Source organism: Pseudopipra pipra, chromosome 1, assembly GCF_036250125.1.
Source record: "Pseudopipra pipra isolate bDixPip1 chromosome 1, bDixPip1.hap1, whole genome shotgun sequence".
NCBI lineage: Eukaryota > Metazoa > Chordata > Aves > Passeriformes > Pipridae > Pseudopipra > Pseudopipra pipra.
In genome coordinates, this window is record NC_087549.1 from 13,018,909 (window position 1) to 13,036,906 (window position 17,998).

General features: G+C 45.4%; 1 protein-coding gene across 1 annotated transcript in view; it reads left to right on the forward strand.

The window, feature by feature from the left end:
* The first annotated feature begins 532 nt into the window (after positions 1-532).
* Positions 533-17,998, forward strand: part of SNTB1 (syntrophin beta 1) — a 111,582-nt gene continuing 94,116 nt past the window's right edge. Inside the window, exon 1 of the mRNA XM_064645905.1 lies at positions 533-1,146. Within this exon, the coding sequence (XP_064501975.1) occupies positions 624-1,146 (523 nt within the window). The 5' untranslated portion in view covers positions 533-623. The remainder of the gene's footprint in view (positions 1,147-17,998) is intronic.

A 17,998-nucleotide genomic window follows, 5' to 3' on the forward strand; every position in this document is an offset into this window, starting at 1 on the left:
TAAAATTCGTAGTCAAAGGGCATAGAAAACAGTTTCAAAACGTGCAAAAGTATCTGTCATAAGCAATTAACAACTTCATCCCACAAAGCCGTAAAACAACTTGAATTTTACTTCCATACTGTTGAAATTTAACTACCTTTGGGTTACCTATTAGTTTTAATCCACTTTATAGAAAAAAAAATCCCTGTGGGGAAAAAAAAAAAAAAAGGAGTTGGGGGTTTTCCTTATCTCTTCCCTGCCACCAGTTTCCTTCAACTCCTCTGTACACCCCACTGCAGACGGCAGCTGCCGGCGCTCCGGCGGGGCCCCTCCAGCGCTGGGTGCCATCACACCCTCAGCTCGAAAGGACCCGCGGCTCAGCCAGGGGTGTCCCGCGACGTGTCCCCGCGGGAGGGGCGGGACACCCATGGCCGGGGCGGGACACCCTCGCCCGGCACACCCACCCACCCCGCGGGCGGTGCCGCCAGGTGCGCCCGCCCCGGCGCAGCCCCGGGGGGGCGGCCGCGGCTCCTCGCCCCTCCCCGCCGCGCCGGGAGCTCGCCGCCCCCCGGCTGAAGTCCGGGTCCGCCGCGCTGTGCCGAGCCGGGGGTGCCGTCACTCGGCGCTTCCAGCATGCTCCTAAGATGGCGGTAGCGGCGGCGGGCGGCGGCGGGGGCGGCCGGGCGCAGCGCAGCGGCTGGCTGGAAGTTTTGGTGCGGGAGCGCTGGCACAAAGTGCTGGCCAACTTGGGCGGCGAGGCGCTGGTGCTGAGCGGCGAGGAGCGCCCCGACGGCGCGGCCCACAACGGGCTGGGCGGCGATGGGACGGCGTGCCGCGGGGCCGAGGGCGGCGGGGGGGCGGCCGCGGTGCGCACCGCCTTCACAGACCCCCCCGAGCAGGTGCCCGAGGCCGTCTCCAACAAGAAGCGGTGCGTGAAGGTGCTGAAGCAGGAGATGGGCGGGCTGGGCATCAGCATCAAGGGAGGCAAGGAGAACAAGATGCCCATCCTCATCAGCAAGATCTTCAAGGGACTGGCAGCCGACCAGACCCAGGCCCTCTACGTGGGCGATGCCATCCTGGCCGTCAACGGCACGGACCTGCGGGATGCCACTCACGACGAGGCGGTGCAGGCGCTCAAACGGGCCGGCAAGGAGGTGCTGCTGGAAGGTAGGGGAGCGGGGACGGGCCGGCTCAGTGCGCCCAAGAGTGGGAGGCTCTGGGGCGGGTCGGCTCGGCTGCCGAAGGGGCGGCGGAGTCGAGCCGGGGGTTAGGGGGTAATGCCGCGCATCTCCTGCTGCTCCTCCGGGCGTATTTCCAGCGGGGAGAGCTCACACTCTCTACCCCGCGCCGCGCCGGGACCCCCGACGGCATGAGTTACGGGTGCGGCCCCTCGGGAAGGGGCGAGCGAGGTGCCGCGGAGCTGGGCTTGAACTTTCCGCCCTCGTATCCTCCAGCACAGCCCCCACAGCCCCGTCCGGGCGCGCCCGGTGGAGCCTCCGCAGTCGCGTCTGGTCGCGGCGGCGGGTCGGCTCCCGGGCTCTGAGCTCCCGGTGGCAGCCTGGCCGACACCACTCCCCTCCACACACCTCCAGGGTGAGCGATCTTCGGGATCTGCCGTCTGGACGTTTTCGCATCTTTTCAGCCCGGGAAAGGTGGGGGGAGTTGGGTACCGTGAGAGGAGGGGTTAAAGAAGTAAAGGCCCCCCGTTCTCCCCGGTATTAAAGGAAGGGCTTGAGTGACTTTTCCGTAGTTACCTCGAAACGCCCGACACCTCCCTCTGTCCAGTTTCGCCCTCCACCACCCCACTCCCGACTAGGACAGCGGGGGCTGCAAAGCAGCTTAAATGAAGCTGGTGGTGCCTCACGGACACATCAGCCATCCCTGCAAAGCAGTGCCTTTTCCTTTCGCAGGGGTGACTGAAACAGTTTTGTAAGAAGTAGCCTTACAAACCGAGCCCAGAGAAAGGAGCAAACGCTGGTGTGCGTGGAGGAGACGTGAAGCGAGGGTGTCCCCCTAGAACGGGACGGATGGTGGGGAGGGAGTAAGAAGCAGCAGAGTCACATTCCCAAGACCGCGAGTTCATGAGGCGAGTTCATGAGGCGTGCACAGGCGTTTGATCCCCGTCTCCTCACAGAGACTAATTTACTTGCTCCACCTGAGAGAACGAACAGCTTCAGAAATGCCCTTGGCGCGTGTTTGATAAAGTGATTACATATTTGCCCAGAAGTTCATTTAACCGGAGGTCAATGGCATTCGAAGCATGCTGCGGTGTTGCCTTCCCCTGTGCCATCGCTTTCCTCCGAGCCACGGGTGCTCCCACCTTACTGTGCCTGTAGCCCTTTCGGTACCGCAGGTTTTTTCACGTGTGTCTTTTTGGTGGTTATTCCGAGAAGCAAAGGAGGTGCTGCTGGCGGCTGGGAGGTGCAGCTGAGGATCAGCCGTGAGCAACCAACTATGGCATAAAGTTACAGGAAAAGTTTGAAGGGGAGGAAAGGTGAGAAAATGCATTCTTCAGTAGCGTGTGCTGAGAAACTGTTTGGTTGTCCGCGTGATAGTGAAAAGTGCGGAGGAGTTCGTGCCCCGTGAGGATTTAGGAAGGCGAGGGCAGTTGTGTTTCCGCCCTGTGAGCCCCGCTCTCCCTGCGGGACCAAAGCGCCTCTCGTCCTCCCGCACTGCAGCTGCATCGTTTACAAAGATACCTGTGAAGTCTTGATACGAACTTCTCTGTGGGGTCTGAATTGAGGCTGTTGCATCTAAATTTTGTCACTGGTTTGTTTATGCAGTTTAAGGGACTTCCTGGGGTGGAGACCGGGTAATAATGTTTGAGCTTTGCTGTGATCGAATGAGTAATGTATACAGTGCTTGTAAGTCTGCCTCCCTCTGTTAGTGCCTGCAGTAACAGCACCTGAGCACACTGCTGCTGTATGAGTCTTTAAAACACATCAGTTTTCTTCCTGTTTAGGAGTGAAGATGAAGCCTTTTCAGTGTGTACTCAGCACTCGCCTTCACTCCTTTTGACATCGCAGCTGTCTTGCATTTCTTTGCTCCGTGAAGGCTGATGTGCCTCAGTAGCTATTTCCACGATTGATTTTGTAATTTGTAAATCGAGAGCATATTTCAGTAGTCAGCCTTATGTAGAATTAAAAATTGCCCCGAGAGGGCTGCTCCCTTTAGCAGGGACCCACTCTACGTGAATGGCTTGTGTAAACAGGCAGTTTAAAACAATTCTCTGTGATACTGTTGCCCAATTTATTGCTCATTCTTTAGTAGCACAGTCTAAAATGGTATTTTTATTACTAAAGGAAGGGAAATCCAAAATTTCTTTTTACCCTTTAAAGTACAAGAGGGCAAGACTTGATTGTCCTTTCCTTCCAGACAATAGGAATTTGCCATTTCCTAACTTCTTAGAGAGTTATATATGGCAAAAAGCAGTGTGCGCTGGGGCAGGGCAAGACCTGTGTGCAGCTCCTCTCTAGACTCTTTCTCCAATTCACAGAGCAAAGCCAGCACGTGTTTCCAGCGTCAAAATGCACCATTTACATTTTTGGGGAGTTTCTGAGATTTGCATGTGACTTCCAGCCCAGGAAAGCCGAATTTACAAAGGCATGGCAAGGTGTGAAGCACAAGAGGCATATTTCCCAGATAGCAGGGCTCTGAGTATTGCCCAATGCACTGTGCATTCCTGGAAAGGGTCTTATGGTTGAAAATTTCCTAGAAGTTATTGCAGGGAAGATGTGGTCAGTGTGGCTCAACACACCCAACCATCAGAGTGCCAGAGTCTGCCTGTTATATAGTGTCCTGCCTAAAATCGCTTGCTCAGTGAAATGAGGCATTTACCAGCTCAGCACTAAACTGTAGTCTCTCCTGCATTCCTGTGCAGGGAGGAAGGGAGCGGAAAATCCCTCTGCAGACCTATGCACCCTGTATGGGAGACAGGGCTGGCACCGGGATGGGTGGTGGGAGGAGGAAGGTCTGCAAAGAGAAGGGATGAGAGAATGCTTCGTTTTAACACTTGCCCCTTTTGCTGCATTGATCTCTGTCTCTGAGCTGGTGGAAATAGAGATTTGATCTCTGTCTCTGAGCTGGTGGAAATAGAGATTTGCTGAGGGGTTAGGGCTGACATAGCTGCGGTATCTGTGCTGGTGAGGGGAGGTGGGGCACAGCTGTAAAGCCTGGTAGGAGAGATCCTACTCTAACAAATTTAATAGCCATGCTGGGTTGTTCTGTCTTCTCATTTTCCATCCCTGAAGGACATCAGTCTTCACTTGTATAGTCCACCTATTAAGCTAAAGTTCCTTCTTATAGGTGTGGTCCATGGGGTTGGCCAGGAAGGGAAATAAGATAATAGGTGATACTGCCATAAGAGGAGCTATAAGGCAGAAAGGTCAAGAGGAGAGGGAGGTGATGGTGAGGAAAGGACTTGAGCCCTTAGAAATATTGTTGTCTCCTCGTGTGCAGGGGTGAACTGCTTCTGCTTGCAGGTTTAATTTCCTGTGAGCTTTCTGTCACAGCTTGGGCATGGGTGTGGGGGAGCAAAGCAGGCAGAGTGAGAAGGGACTGGTGTTGAGCTTGTCAGCCCTGGGTGGCTTCTCAGGTGTTCAGTACAGCAGGATGGAGCTTCTCACCAGCATTCAGGACCAGAAAGCATTTCCTGACGTGAGAGACGAGGCAGCCTCCTTGTACAGTGTGTATTTGCAGGTGTGGAAGGAAGCTAAAATAACCATGGCAGCTATTGTTTATACATATAATTTCCCTGTGCTTCTGTTAATTTGGACTTCTTAAATAAGCACTTTGGAAAATCAAGCAGCCCCTCTTGTGCTGTGTAAAGCACATTACATTCAAGTGACTCTCAAGACACAAAAGGTGTTTGTTTTTATCAAAGCATCCTAGATGAGAGCAGTCCCTTGGCATGCTCTCTAACTGAACTGGTTGTGCTTTACTTGTATTCTCTATGTTTGGTGAAAAAATGAAAAATTGAAGTAGCCTGTGCTTTACTGAGATGTGAAGAAAACCCCCCCACATTAGTGTTATTTGTTATCTGTCTGCAGGGTATTTTTTCCTAACTTGTTTAATGTGTGTGGACGAGCTAGTGATGTTTGTGGTGGAAGGTATGTAGTGGGAAAAGGAGCATCTTCTTAGTGTTGCTAGAGTTTTTATTGGTTTTCAGTGCTTCCCCGTTAACACAGTTGCAAGGTCCCTGGAGAAGTGGCTTTGGCAGCCTTTTTGGGGTTGCGTAAATTTCCCACAGGGAGGCCACTCCCTACATAGTGAATTTTAGCATATGGACAGTAGACTGTCTGTAGCCTTCTTGGGAGTAATACACAGCTTTAAAGCAATGTAAGAATATGTATGATGCAGTTTGTACTGTAGTAACATGTATTATTTTCCAGACAATATTTCTGTAAGAATTGCAAGGATTCTCCCCTTCCCACCCTTTTAAATTTTTTTGGGGGGTGAAGCAAAGCAATTCTGCCTGTTTGAATTACATGTTGAAATAACATAAAATAGACATGGGCAGCTTGTTGGCTTTAGTTTTCTATCTTATCTGTGTTTTTGTGTTTCTTTCAGTAGGGTCAACAGGAGATTTCTAGTGTTAACAAAATACAATATTAATCCAAAAACTGTGTCTCTTGCAAGTATAGAGGAAGAATGAGGCACAGGGTGCTTACAAAATGCATATGTGACATTACTTACTACAGTCAGGTCAGGGCTGTAAATCTCAGTGATTGCAACTTGTATGTGTAGTTATTCTTTATACTTTGAGTATAAAGAATGGAGAAAACAGTCTTTTTTGTATGTGTGTGCAGCAAATATGCAGTTAGGGAAATGCTTTGTATTTAGAGGCTATACCATATTTCATAGCCTGTGTAGCTGCTCTTGGCGCACATCAGTTTAAAAGTGAAATTGAAAGGGAAAGGAACAGGTAATCTTATTCTCAAGAGTTCCAGGTCTATGCAATTCCTGAGAATCTCAGTTTTGATTGTTTTAGCTGCTTGCAGCTGATGGGGAAGCCTGAGTGGCAACACTTGATGTGTCTTTCTTTGATTAGATTAGATTACAGGCTAATTTAGCAGTCCAGACAATCTGTATCACCTTTCACAGACAAAAATCAGTACATCCTCTTTGCAGTAATTCTCATATGAGTCCTCTTTCTCAGTTACTGTAAAGAAAATAAGGCAGTTGTGGGCAACACAATTCCTGAATTTATTTGGACCAAGTGCAGGGTGCCCTGTCAATTTACCCACCTTGGAAACCATATACTAAGCCCTATAGAAGTAACTTACTGCCATCTCCTTAAGGATGTCAGAAGATTAAATGTCTAGAGATCTGGGATTCAGTTGCACATACAGATTATATGTGTTAAGTATCATTAGAAAAGAAAAAAGCCTGTTTTAAAATCCCAGCAGTACTTCCTTTGTGGAATATTAAATTGAAATCTTGGTATAACTCTTTGAAGAATCTTTAAACCATTAGAGTAAAATGGAAAGCTGAAGGCTTTTGCTGTGGTTAATGAAACAGTGTTTGTGTCTTCATTTTCCCATGGCAGGTGCCTTTTCTTTGGAGATGAGTTCCATTCTCCCAAGAAGGCATTTTCACAAAGGTGATGCCAGAGGCACTGGCCTTTCCTCATCCCTGCTGCGCACTGGGTTTGGGTCAAAAATGATCACTGCATATCTGTCCTGAGAGAGCTGATGAGGAGTGTCTGTAATTCAGAACAGTTTGGGTTTGGGACAGGTGCTGATCCAAATAAGTTGATAGTTTCAAGTGTAAGATAGGAATGTGTTTTTTTTTTTTTTTACTCTCTTAATCTCACTGTTTTTATAATACATGGTGTGGAACTTCTCTTGTTAGTAATGTATCTGTAAATTTGGCTTTAAGTATAGCACGTACTTTTGTTCATTCAGAGTTTGTAAGTGTTGGAGAGTTTACCACATCTATTTGTAACCCTTTCCAGTAGGCATCTAATTCCAGGTTTTAAGAACACATTATTTCCATTCTATTTTTCTAATTTAGATTTCTGATCATAGGTTTATTTTGTAGTTTATTCTGTAAAATTATGTTGCCATGGCTACTTGTTAGAATTGGTACAGCTACTTCAGTAGAAGGGAAATTGGAGGAAACAGTAGTTCAAGAGAGCAATAGCATCAGTGAACAAAATGTGATGGGGGAAAAAAGCTGTCCCAGTACTGCATACGAGACTCTGGCTTTCCAAGTCTGAAACAATTCTTCAAGCATTTCAGAAAAATAGTTAGTGGAGAAGGGATTGTAGTGGTACTACAATAATATAAATTTAACTATTTATAGTGTACAGTTTGTGAGTAGCCCATAGAACACAGCTTTGCTGGCCTTGACATGGTGGGTGGAGGTGAGATTCTGCTCTCCTACCCCCACTGGTGTCACTACAGCAACTGTAGCTGGTGTGAAGTAGGCTTCACTTGGCTCAACTGTGTCACCTCTTCAGACCCAAAGCTATGTTGAGCAGAGAAAAGTACTGCTGTCAGCATAAGGTGTGTCTGCTCTGAGGGTCTTTGCCAGGACATCTTTTCTTAGAGCAATCAGGGAGAGCATCGTATTGTTATGGCAGATTGGGAAAGAGCTAGGACTTTGAATAGGAGGAATAGTCTTGTTTTGGCAGGAGCACAAAGCTTGTTGTAGAGATGGGAAGGAACATCAGGGGAATGGCAGCATTTGGTACATGCCTTGAGGAGTGTCTCTGCAAGCAGGGAGGGAGTTTAAAGATGTTCAAGGTGAGACATGGCTGATTTGGGCTAGAGAAGTCCATGAGGAGCTACAAGGTATATAGAAAGCATGGAGTGATACTTGCCACTCACGCCACTTATTGGAAGGTGTGTTGTGAGCCTCCTTCATGCTCTTAAATAAATATCTGTTGGCTGCTATTTTGCAGGACCGGGAAAGCTGCTCTATGAGACCGTGTCTCTGTACTTTATATGATGATTAATGATCCAGCCTTACACTTCTGGGAGAGAGAGCATTCATTGAAATTATGGCATACAGCATCTTGCAGCATCCGAGAGTCCAGCAACACTGAGTAATGAACTAGGACACCAAAGTTTTTACCTAACTTTGCTTGCAGGAGAAGTTGGGAAAAGACAGAATTGGTTTGTTCACCATCCATTTAGCTGTCAAAACATACTTTTCTTGAGAACATAACTTAACAAACTTGCTTACAAAAGATTTAATCAACTGTGACTAGTTCTTCAGATTGCTTCAACACTAGATACGGCCTTGCTGTAGGGTTAAGTTTGTTCCTTCACATAAATTCAATTAAGGGGCGTAATTTCCTCATAACTCTTTGGCAAACATGAATTTCCGACTCCTGCTACTGCACAAACTTCTGTTACAGTCTGGCTTTAATTTGAACTGTCTAGAACTTGAACTGCTGAACTGGTTACAGATTTCATTGTGCATATGCTGAGGGCAAAACACAGGCGGTCACTATCAAAGCAGCACATCTGTATTGTAACTATTGGGTAAAATTGAATTTTTAATTGTAAGGAAATGAGCCAGAAAAGTAGACGTGGAGAAACTGTCTCTGATTAGAAATGATTAACGTACAGCACGCTCCTTCTAAAAATGATGTGCAGCTTTTTCACAAACTGTTGGAAGTCATGTTTGTTGGCACAGTTCTAGAAGTCATCAAAACGAAAACTGTGGTTACATTTATTCCTCACTGCTCTGGGATATTTTCTTCTACAGATGACCTGTATTTGAGCAATGAGGCTGCTTCAGGGCAGCACACAGGTGGGTAACTTCTGTGTGTGTGCGTGCGTCTGTGTAAACAGCTTCTGTTCACTTTAATGGCATGCTAAAAATGGTGAATTCCTGCTTTGGTGTAAGTACCTGAAAAACAGGATCCTTTTTCCAAGCATCAGAAAGTTAGAAATATATCATAACATTAAAAGAAAATGTAAAAAATTTTCTTTTTAAAAAGCTGTTATCAGAATATAAATTCTTTTCTGACAAAGGAGGCACAATTTACCTGATTTGATCCAACAGATAACATGACCTCTTGGGAACATTTATCAGCCTCATGTGTCCTTTCGGGGAAATAGGGCCATTAGTTAAGTTTTATGTTCCATTTGCCATAGGCATATACAGCTGGTGCAGTACCTATTTGGCTTTCAACATAATCAAGTGGTTATGGGAGAGTATGGCAAGCTATACCATGGGAATAACATTTCTCCACTTTTGTCTGAGTTATTTCAATAATGCTATTTCTAGGATGATTTACCATCCTGACATGTTTTAACTGCCACTGGCTCTGATTCTGCAAGGGAAGCAAGAGGCAGCTGTGTGAAGATGAAGATGCTAGAGAGGTTTAGTGTTATCCAGCATGTATCTTATGAGGCTGCTTTAAGCTAGTGGTTTTAACTCAGACAGTGAAAGTTTAATCTGTTTATGCGGACTTTGGGCTTTAGTCCCTGCAAAACAGCCTGGAAGGACAGAGCTGGTAGCAGGGCTGGCAGGATGTACTGGCAGACATGATTTCCCTCATAGCAGGTGGCTTCCCGTTGGTCTTACTCTTCCCAGGTAGGAGCCAGAAGGATCCTTCTCTTGCTGACATGACGCCAAATGAGGTATTTAATTTCTCGATGTTCAGAAGTGTTTTACAGGAATAAGGTAAGCAGGGTTTGCCTTCAGTACTTGCTGGTTGAATTATTTTTGAGGGCTTTTTTTTGTTTGATTTATTTTGTGTGGGTTTTTATGTTTGGTTGGTTAGTTTTGTGATTCTTTTTTGGTTTTTTTTTTCTGTTGAGGATGCTGTGGACAGAAAAAAAGGCTTCCAAATTACAATTGTTTTCCAAAGAACATGTTGTTCTTGGTAACACCTGCACCTTTTAACTTACTTGCCCTGTCTCACGTAGTGCCAGAGTTTCCTGATACCCAGTCTCCTTCATCAGTGATATGTGGCTGGGATGGAGGAATGTCTCCGGAGAACCAGCAGGATTCCTATCACATAAGTACATCCTTGGGCACGGAGACACACACAGGAAGATGTGTTTATATACATACTCCTCTAATTAACAGTCACATCAACAGGCATTTCTTGTTTGGTGCTTGACCTTCATATGCGCTTAGGGCCAACATGGTTGTACCAAACGCTGGGCCTTTGCCAGGTCTGGAGAGGCTGAGCTGATGCCTGTGTTACCCATCGGGTCTCTCTGCTGTGAGGGCATGGTGGGCTGTCCTAGCTCAAGACTGCATGGAGAGGTTGTGGAGTCTCCCTCACTGGAGATATTCAGGAACCTTCTCTGGATGCAGTCCTGTGCAATGGTTGAGCAGCGAGGCTGGACCAGATGACCCCACATGTGGTCCTCTCCAACCTTACCGTTCTGTGATTCTGTCATTCTGATTCTGTACTTCACCCTGGGAAGCCTTTTCCAGAGCGGAGGATGTGGCTGGTTGTGAAATCTGTAATATAAAGTCACGAAGATGTGCTTACTGCAAGAGAAGGGGAGCAAGCTTCAAGCTGGAATGACTTGGATGATGACAGCAGGCCTTTCATTAAGAGCTTCAGGTGTTATTACTGTGCTCTGTCTAAATTAAACCCATCTAGATTTTAGAAGCTCAGGTAAATGGCCAGTCAAATGGTTAACATAGCCCAAATTCTTGAAGTCCTGACCACGCTGGTGAGGAGAAACACAAGCAACACTTAAACCTGCTGACAGACCTCAAGGTCCTGCAGATGCCACAGCTAATATGCTTGAAGGCACTGTTGCTCTCCTGGCTTTTGTTACCCTTTCCTTTGAAGGAGCAGTCAGGTTGGGGTTGCAGGCTGATGCTCTTGTGACGTTTGTAAGGCACAGCTCTCATGTGACTCTTGGGAGGAAATCTCTATTCCTGACTTAAAAAAGGGGAAAAAACCCCTCATGGTAAGTTCAGTCTTCTTCAGGTTTGTGGAACGCTGGAGAAATGTCAGGCCAAAAAGGCAATGAAAGAAAACCACATTTTAATTCAGGAAGAATGCAAGTGAAAGCAGCTAGTTTTAAGAAGTTCCCTGTCCATTCAGTGAATGTCTGTCTGTATAAATAAGTCAGACTTAGGTGATGTATGAGAGTAGACTGGCCATGAAGAAAGCATTGCAGTAACAAACCAGTGGAATTTCCACTTAACACATTAAAATCAACCCTGAAAGGCTCCATTAAGGAAAGCCATAAATTGAAGTTCTAAGAGATGGCATATAAAATTTCAGGGCATATAAAATTGCCCTGAAACTAAAAATGATCCTTTGTCAGTTTTATGTTTCCCTTTCACTCTGTTATATCTGCTTTAATAAACACGTGGGATAGACTATCAAAAGAGCAGCACTTTGACTGTGAAGCCTTGAGGAAATAAGTAGTGAGTCTGGGCATATTATAAATTACACCCAGTAAAAATAAACTGAAACGATTCTGGACTTTGCCTGTGTGAGGACTGCATTGTGAGGATCATTCTGTGTTGATCTTGTTTTATATATATTGAACTTATCTGCTAGGCATATCTTGAAATGTTAGTATTTAATGCTTGAGTTTTTGTTCAGCTACTGCCAGAGCTTACTGTCTATATGCAGATATAGTATTAAGACCCTAGAGAGGTTTCAAGGTTCACTCTCTTAGCAAAACACTGAGGAACAAACACCCTTTGGTTTTTGAGGGAAGAGCTGACTTGAAAACACGCAAGTTTCTGTGGGACTCTTTATGATGTTTTAATGTGAAATGGTATTTTGTATCTAAGAATAAAGCAATTTGCTTTCAAAAGACTGATTTGAACTTGCATTGAAAACCTTTTCTAAGTAGAATTTTCTGTGTGGAATAGCAGAAAATTACCCAATGTACCATCTCCTCATAGAAAGTCTTTGCAATCGCATCACATTAATCACAAGAAATTTTCATAGCCAAAAAGTTTTGAGCAACTCAATGTAGTACTTTTCTCCCTTTTTGTTAAAATACGTAGTTAGCTTCAATAAGTGCAGGTTTTTTCAGTTCTTTGGAAACTTTAGATATGCTGTTCCTCAGTCACTTTGTTCCATTACTTTTCTATCAATATGCACATTGTATGAAGTGGATAAGGATGTATATTTGGTATGAGCCAAGATAGATGCACTTCCAGTGGAGAAGTCACAAGTGAAACATTTTATGAATTCCTGTAAGACGTTTATGTTTGATCTTTTCAGTTAGTCATAGTTCTGGGGCTACGCTTCCTTGTTTCTGTGAAACTCACAGTGGAAACCTTGAATACAAAAGGAAATAAGGAAGAAACTTCTTAAGTCTCTAAAACTGCATAAAATAGCTCTTCTATGTGTAATTTTAATATCTCCTCAATGCAGCTGTAAATTAAGTTGGCCTACTACTTTTTTAGCTTTTACTGTATTAAAGGCTTCGTGTAGAACTCTATGTATGAGGGAATCAAGTGTTCATGAAACCATAAAGGGTACAAAATTATTTCTATGGGGGCAATGTGCAATATGTTATTTATTTCTTTATTTTCTCTATTGCACTGGCTGATGTTGGTTTAGGAATGCCTTAAAATGTAGCTGTTTAATTCCAGAGCTGACCTAGCCCTAGTGTGGGCACAGCTGTAAATGCCTGTCAGCAGTATTGCATAGGCACAAGATGCAAGTGGGCACACACATACAGCTTGCATGCATGTTGTACATGCGTTTGCCCATATCTGACAGAATTTGTTTGTTGTTAGTGCAGTGTAGATTAAGTTAATTGTTCTTTGAAAATGGAAAAGTCTTGATTATAGCTGCCCTGAAGGAGTCTCTGGGTTGATTCATTTGCTGGAATGCTTCACAGGAGACTGCACCTGCAATTTTGGTTTTTCTCAGGGTCTGTGTTCTCCACCCAGACCCTGCTGTCTGTGTCCACTTGTCTGGGTGTAGCACTGTCAATGCATAGACGATTCTTCAGCAGAAATTTGAGTTTGCTACTACCCTCCTGTCATTGCAGTGTATAATGCCAGACTGTGACAGTCATCAGAGAGATTCTAGGTTTGCAGAGTACACCAAGCCCATAGTCTCTGCGTGGCTTGCCCCTGAGCCAACAACATAATGCTCCTCTTCCCATTGGATTTTTCTGGATATCATTTGCCTCCTTTCTGGCTTCTGACTACATCATTTAAGATTTGAGGCAACACCAGAAAAAGTTTGATGTTTATCAGCCTGACTATGTAGGAAAACCTGCAGTTGTAGCTGAACAAGTAATTGCATAATCAAAACGTTGGCTTGCTGACTTTGTCCCGGCTGGCTGATTTGTGTATCTGAACGCTGGCGGATCCTTGCTGGGGATGAACAGTGCTTCTGGGCAGGCTCTGTCAGCTGCTGATGGCTACCTGGCCAACAGCCAAACCTGATGGTTTTCCTTATCTCTAAAGAGGTGCAAAGTTGTGACCACAGTTTAAGGGTGATGGAAAAGTGACAAAATGGTATCATCACAAGAAGGTACAAGTCTGCTGTATTTTGTGTTTGAGTTCTTGGGAGAATTTGGATTAGCTCAGGAGCCCTGAGGTTTCCAGGCCTGGAATGCAACCCAATTACCTTATGGGATTTTTTTTTTCTTTTAAATATAGGTATCATTAGAAAATATAGTAAGTTGAAACTAAGCTGTAATGTTAAACCTGTAATCACAGCTTTGGCAGAGTGTTGCAAAGAAAGCTTTTTCAGTATTACATAAAAAGTACCCAGTTAAAGCATAATAACTGATTCTGAAAAGTCAAGTGAGATGCAGGTCTGCAAAAACAACTAATGCCTTTGAACATTATTTCCTTTATAAATGTTAGGATGAGAAAAAAAGTCTGATTCAATGGCACTTCAGCTGCAGTGCCTCTGGCATTGACTCATCTGGGGTTCAGTTCTGGCTAAAGGGCCCCTGTGGTGCAGCTTCAGCCCTCTGAACACTCCTGCTTCAGAAGGACATTTGTGTATTAGCCACAGTGGCCAATGAGGCTGGAGAAAAGAGGGCCTGTTAGGCTCAGCTTGCTCTGGAGGCAGGAAGGGTTTATAGAATCACAGAATTGTTTAGGTTGGAAAAGACCCTTAAGATCATTAAGTCCAATTGTTAACCCAGTACTGCCAAGTCCACCACTAAACCATGTCCCTAAATCCCACATCCACATGTCTCTAAATACCTTCAGGGATAGTGACTCCTCCACTTGTCTGGGAAACCTGTTCCGATACTTGATAACCCCTTCTGTGAAGAAATTTTTCCTAATATCCAGTCTAAACCTCTCCTGGCACAACCTGAAGCCATTTCCTCCTGTCCCATTGCTTGTTACTGGGAGGAGACCAACCCCCACTTTGGTACAACCTCCTTTCAGGCAGTTGTAGAGAGAAATAAGGTCTCCCCTGAGCCTCCTTTTCTCCAGGCTAAACAATCCCAGCTCCCTCAGCCACTCCTCATAAGACTTGTTCTCCAGACCCTTTATCAGCTTTGTTGCCCTTCTTTGGACATGCTTCTTATCCCAGAAGCACCTATCACCATGTCTCTGTTTAGTATAGTAGGTGATGGAGGGGATGGAGCTGTGCAGGGCACTGGCAACCCCCCTCAGACCAGCCTTCCTCACAGCTGTCTTGTGCTAGAGGGTCTGTGTGGCTGGACCCATGGCTGCTGTGCACAGGTACTCCCTGAAAGTAAAGGAGTACACACAAAGCAAAAGGGAAAACATTCCACTTTATAGGGTGAAGCAGGGTGGGCAGGCAGCAAGGTGTACAAGTTTCGAGCTGGCTTCCCGCCAAGTCCCCCGAAACTCGACAACAAGGACCCACCTCCCAGAGAGGGAAAAGAAAAAAAAGAAACCAAGCAGCCAAAGTTATAGCATATATATATATATATATATATTTTACATATAAGACAGATACACAAAAGGAGAATACCACACGGGGGGGGGGGGGGGGGGGGGGAAGTGAGAAGGACAAAAAGGGGCAGGGACCGAACAAGTCAAACAGCCAGCCGAAGGCAAACTAGCAAAAATCTCACCACTTCCCTTCGAACAGGCAGGATGGCCAGACATGGTCCTTGGCTCTCCCCTCACGCGTGGCAGATAACGGCAGTCACTGTAGGCCTCGGCTCCAGATAAGCCAGACCGAGACAGGGACCCACCGTTCTTGAACCTCGCTGGAGAGGAAGAGAGCGAACTCTCTTATCAATGCCTTATTTATACCCTAGGTTACGTAAAGGAATAGCATGGAATACTTCCTTGGTCACCTTCCTAGTTCCTTCCTGGTTACAAGCTGGTTTCCAGGAAGGCCTAGACTGAAACCATCACACAAGGCCAGGCAGAATGCCCCGTTCTGCTCTGCGCGGTGTGTGTAGGCTGAGGTTTAGTGTGTACAAGCTCCTCTGTCCGTGCCCTAATCCTGTAACTACATAGATGAGGATGACCTCTGCATGCATAAGTCTTTTGCATTGATTTCATTGAAGCTAAGTTTGGGTAAGGCTATGCAAGATGAAGAGCCATGATTTTGTTTTCTTTCTCCTATGGGCATGCCTGTGCTGACTGTACTATATAAAGCTGCTTGCTGGTGAGTCTGTCCCCGTTCAAGGTGAGGAGAAAAAGTGTTCGTGTTCTTTTTATCATTCCACCCTCCCTCCCTATGCTGCACCAAAACAAACAAGCAAATGGTAGTGATTGCCAAGGAGAGAAGCAGTGTTTTGCAGATCATAGTTTTTTCTGTTGGGAAAAACATAGCCATGTTTAACTTCTTTTTTGAGAGTGACAATGTTGAATATACAAATTAAACTCCAGTTTACACAGTTGAGATTTCCATGAGCGCTTCACACAAGCATTCTCAAAGTACAACGTTTTTGAATAATGGCATTTCCTAAGAACAGTCTTTAGGGAAGTGGGACAACCCTTCTGTTTTTACCCTTCCCCCTTTGACGCCAGCCTGTGTCAGCCAGTGCTGGGAGCCAGGCGGGAGGGCTGTGGCCAGCTTTGAACAGATCAGCCTTTGTGTCCCCAGCACAAACATCCCTCTTCTTTCAGAGGGAATGGGCAAAATGGGTTCTGACCCAGCAAGACCAGCTGTTTGCAGCTTGTTGGTCAGCAGGAGAGAGACAAGTGGCTCCTCTGTGTCCCCATTAAAATGCTGCTACAGAGCAAACTGTCAAGCAGGCAGTTAAACAGTTCAAATCTTTACAAGCCAAAGTTTAATATCAGCCATAAGGTACTTCAGCTGTGTCACAAGACTGCCCAAGTTGCTCTGCAGAGGTTTTCTGCTCTGGTTAGAGGCTTGGAGCTGTGCAGAAGTGCATTGGTGCCCACTGAGGTTGTTTGTTTTCTTGGCAACTTAGACCTTCAAGTGTTTAGCGGGAATAGCTCATGTGAGAACAACTTAAAAATTACAAAAACCAGTAATAACCTCTGCCATTGTTACTTTGAAAGGTATGCCCTTGTGAAATTTAGGAGGAAATCTGGAATGATGTAAAGAGTCTAATTCTGCCCTTTTTAATTGTATGATGCCTTATATTGATACTGTTCAAGTGCTTGGTATTTTTACTATTCCTAAGTAAACTCAGACTTAAATTACTTCCCAGGGCCCAAAACCTACTCAACATTTTTCCTGAGCATGGTGTAACTTGCAGCACCTATTACCTTCAGCAGCAAAGAGATGCTGCTACAGTCTGACTGTAGTTTCAGGCTTTGCCAGGGTCATTGGCATGACTCCTTTGGGTTCATATCAATAATGAACCAGATGAGGAGGAGAAGAGGAAGATGCTTACAAGCCATTGCTATCCAGAGCACTGCTCAACTGCTGCATCAGTTGGGATCCCTGCTGCCTGCCCTTGCACCTCAGCCTGGCACATTAAGCTGCTGAGGTTAATCGGGCTCAACCTATCTTTAACAAAATGTGGAGTATTTCCATCACCAGGGCCAATGCTTTTCACACCCTCAGTGCTGTGCAGGAAGAGTCGTCTGATTTCTGTGTTTGCTGGTTGTGCTCCAGATCTTTCTGCCTCAGTTAATGGAGCCAGGCTTGGAATGTGGGCAGCCATGAAGCTGGAGCCTACAAGAAAATGTGTACATCACCTCCAAATGTCTTTTTCTTTGCAGCAGTGGTGATGGACTGTGAGAGGTGGGCCCAGCTGTTGCCTGCCAGGGTAGGCAGTATTATTAATTTTCAGTAACACTGATTAAACATCGGCTGCTGAAGAAGATTCGTGCTGGAGTCAGAGTCCATTCTGTGTTCCTCTAGCTCCCTTGTTAGAGACTGAACCTTCTCTGCTTCTCTGTGGTTGTGGGCTGGGCTGGACTTCAACAAATAAAGCCAAGTGAAACCTGTCTTTTTAGGTCTAGTTTGGCATGTTCCCTTCTGGGTCATGTTTTTTGTCGTTCATGCTGTAGAGACAACAACAAAGGGAAAATGGAATGATGATGCCTTGGCCTATGCAGTCCAGGCATGGTCTTCCCTCTGGGGTGGAGGATCTCTGAGCCAGCACAGTATGAGACTGAATTGTGGCTCGTGTGCTATCATCACCCAGTGATGTTTATCCTCTGAGGCAGGAGGGAAAATGCCCCACTGTAGCACAACTGCCAGAGAAATCTGTCTCCTCAGTACTTTCAAACCTTGCTGGGCAGCCAGACTGCAGCCCAGGCTTCTAGGTAGACTTTAATTTGGTATCAAGAACTATCATATTAATGGCTTAATTTCTTTTAAAGGAGCTTTGAAGGAGATGTCATTCTTTTAGCACTCACAGACTACAGAAGAGAGCCCTTTACTTCCTAAATTTTTGATGTTCTTGAGTAATTGTGAGATATGCTAACAGGGAATGTGTTTTAACAAGGATGCAGAGCTAGAGACCGTGTGAAATGAAATTTTAATTAAGGCTCCCATCAAGCTGTAAAAAAGCATTTAACTTTGTTTTGAGGGGTAATGTATGGGATACAGCCTTTGCTTTTAAAGAAACAGTATCTAATTGCTTTGGACTTTTGGTTGAAAGGATAAATCATTCTCCCTTTTCCTCTTTTTTTTTTTTATTTTTCCTTTTGTTTATAAAATGGGCTTGCTTGTATCTTT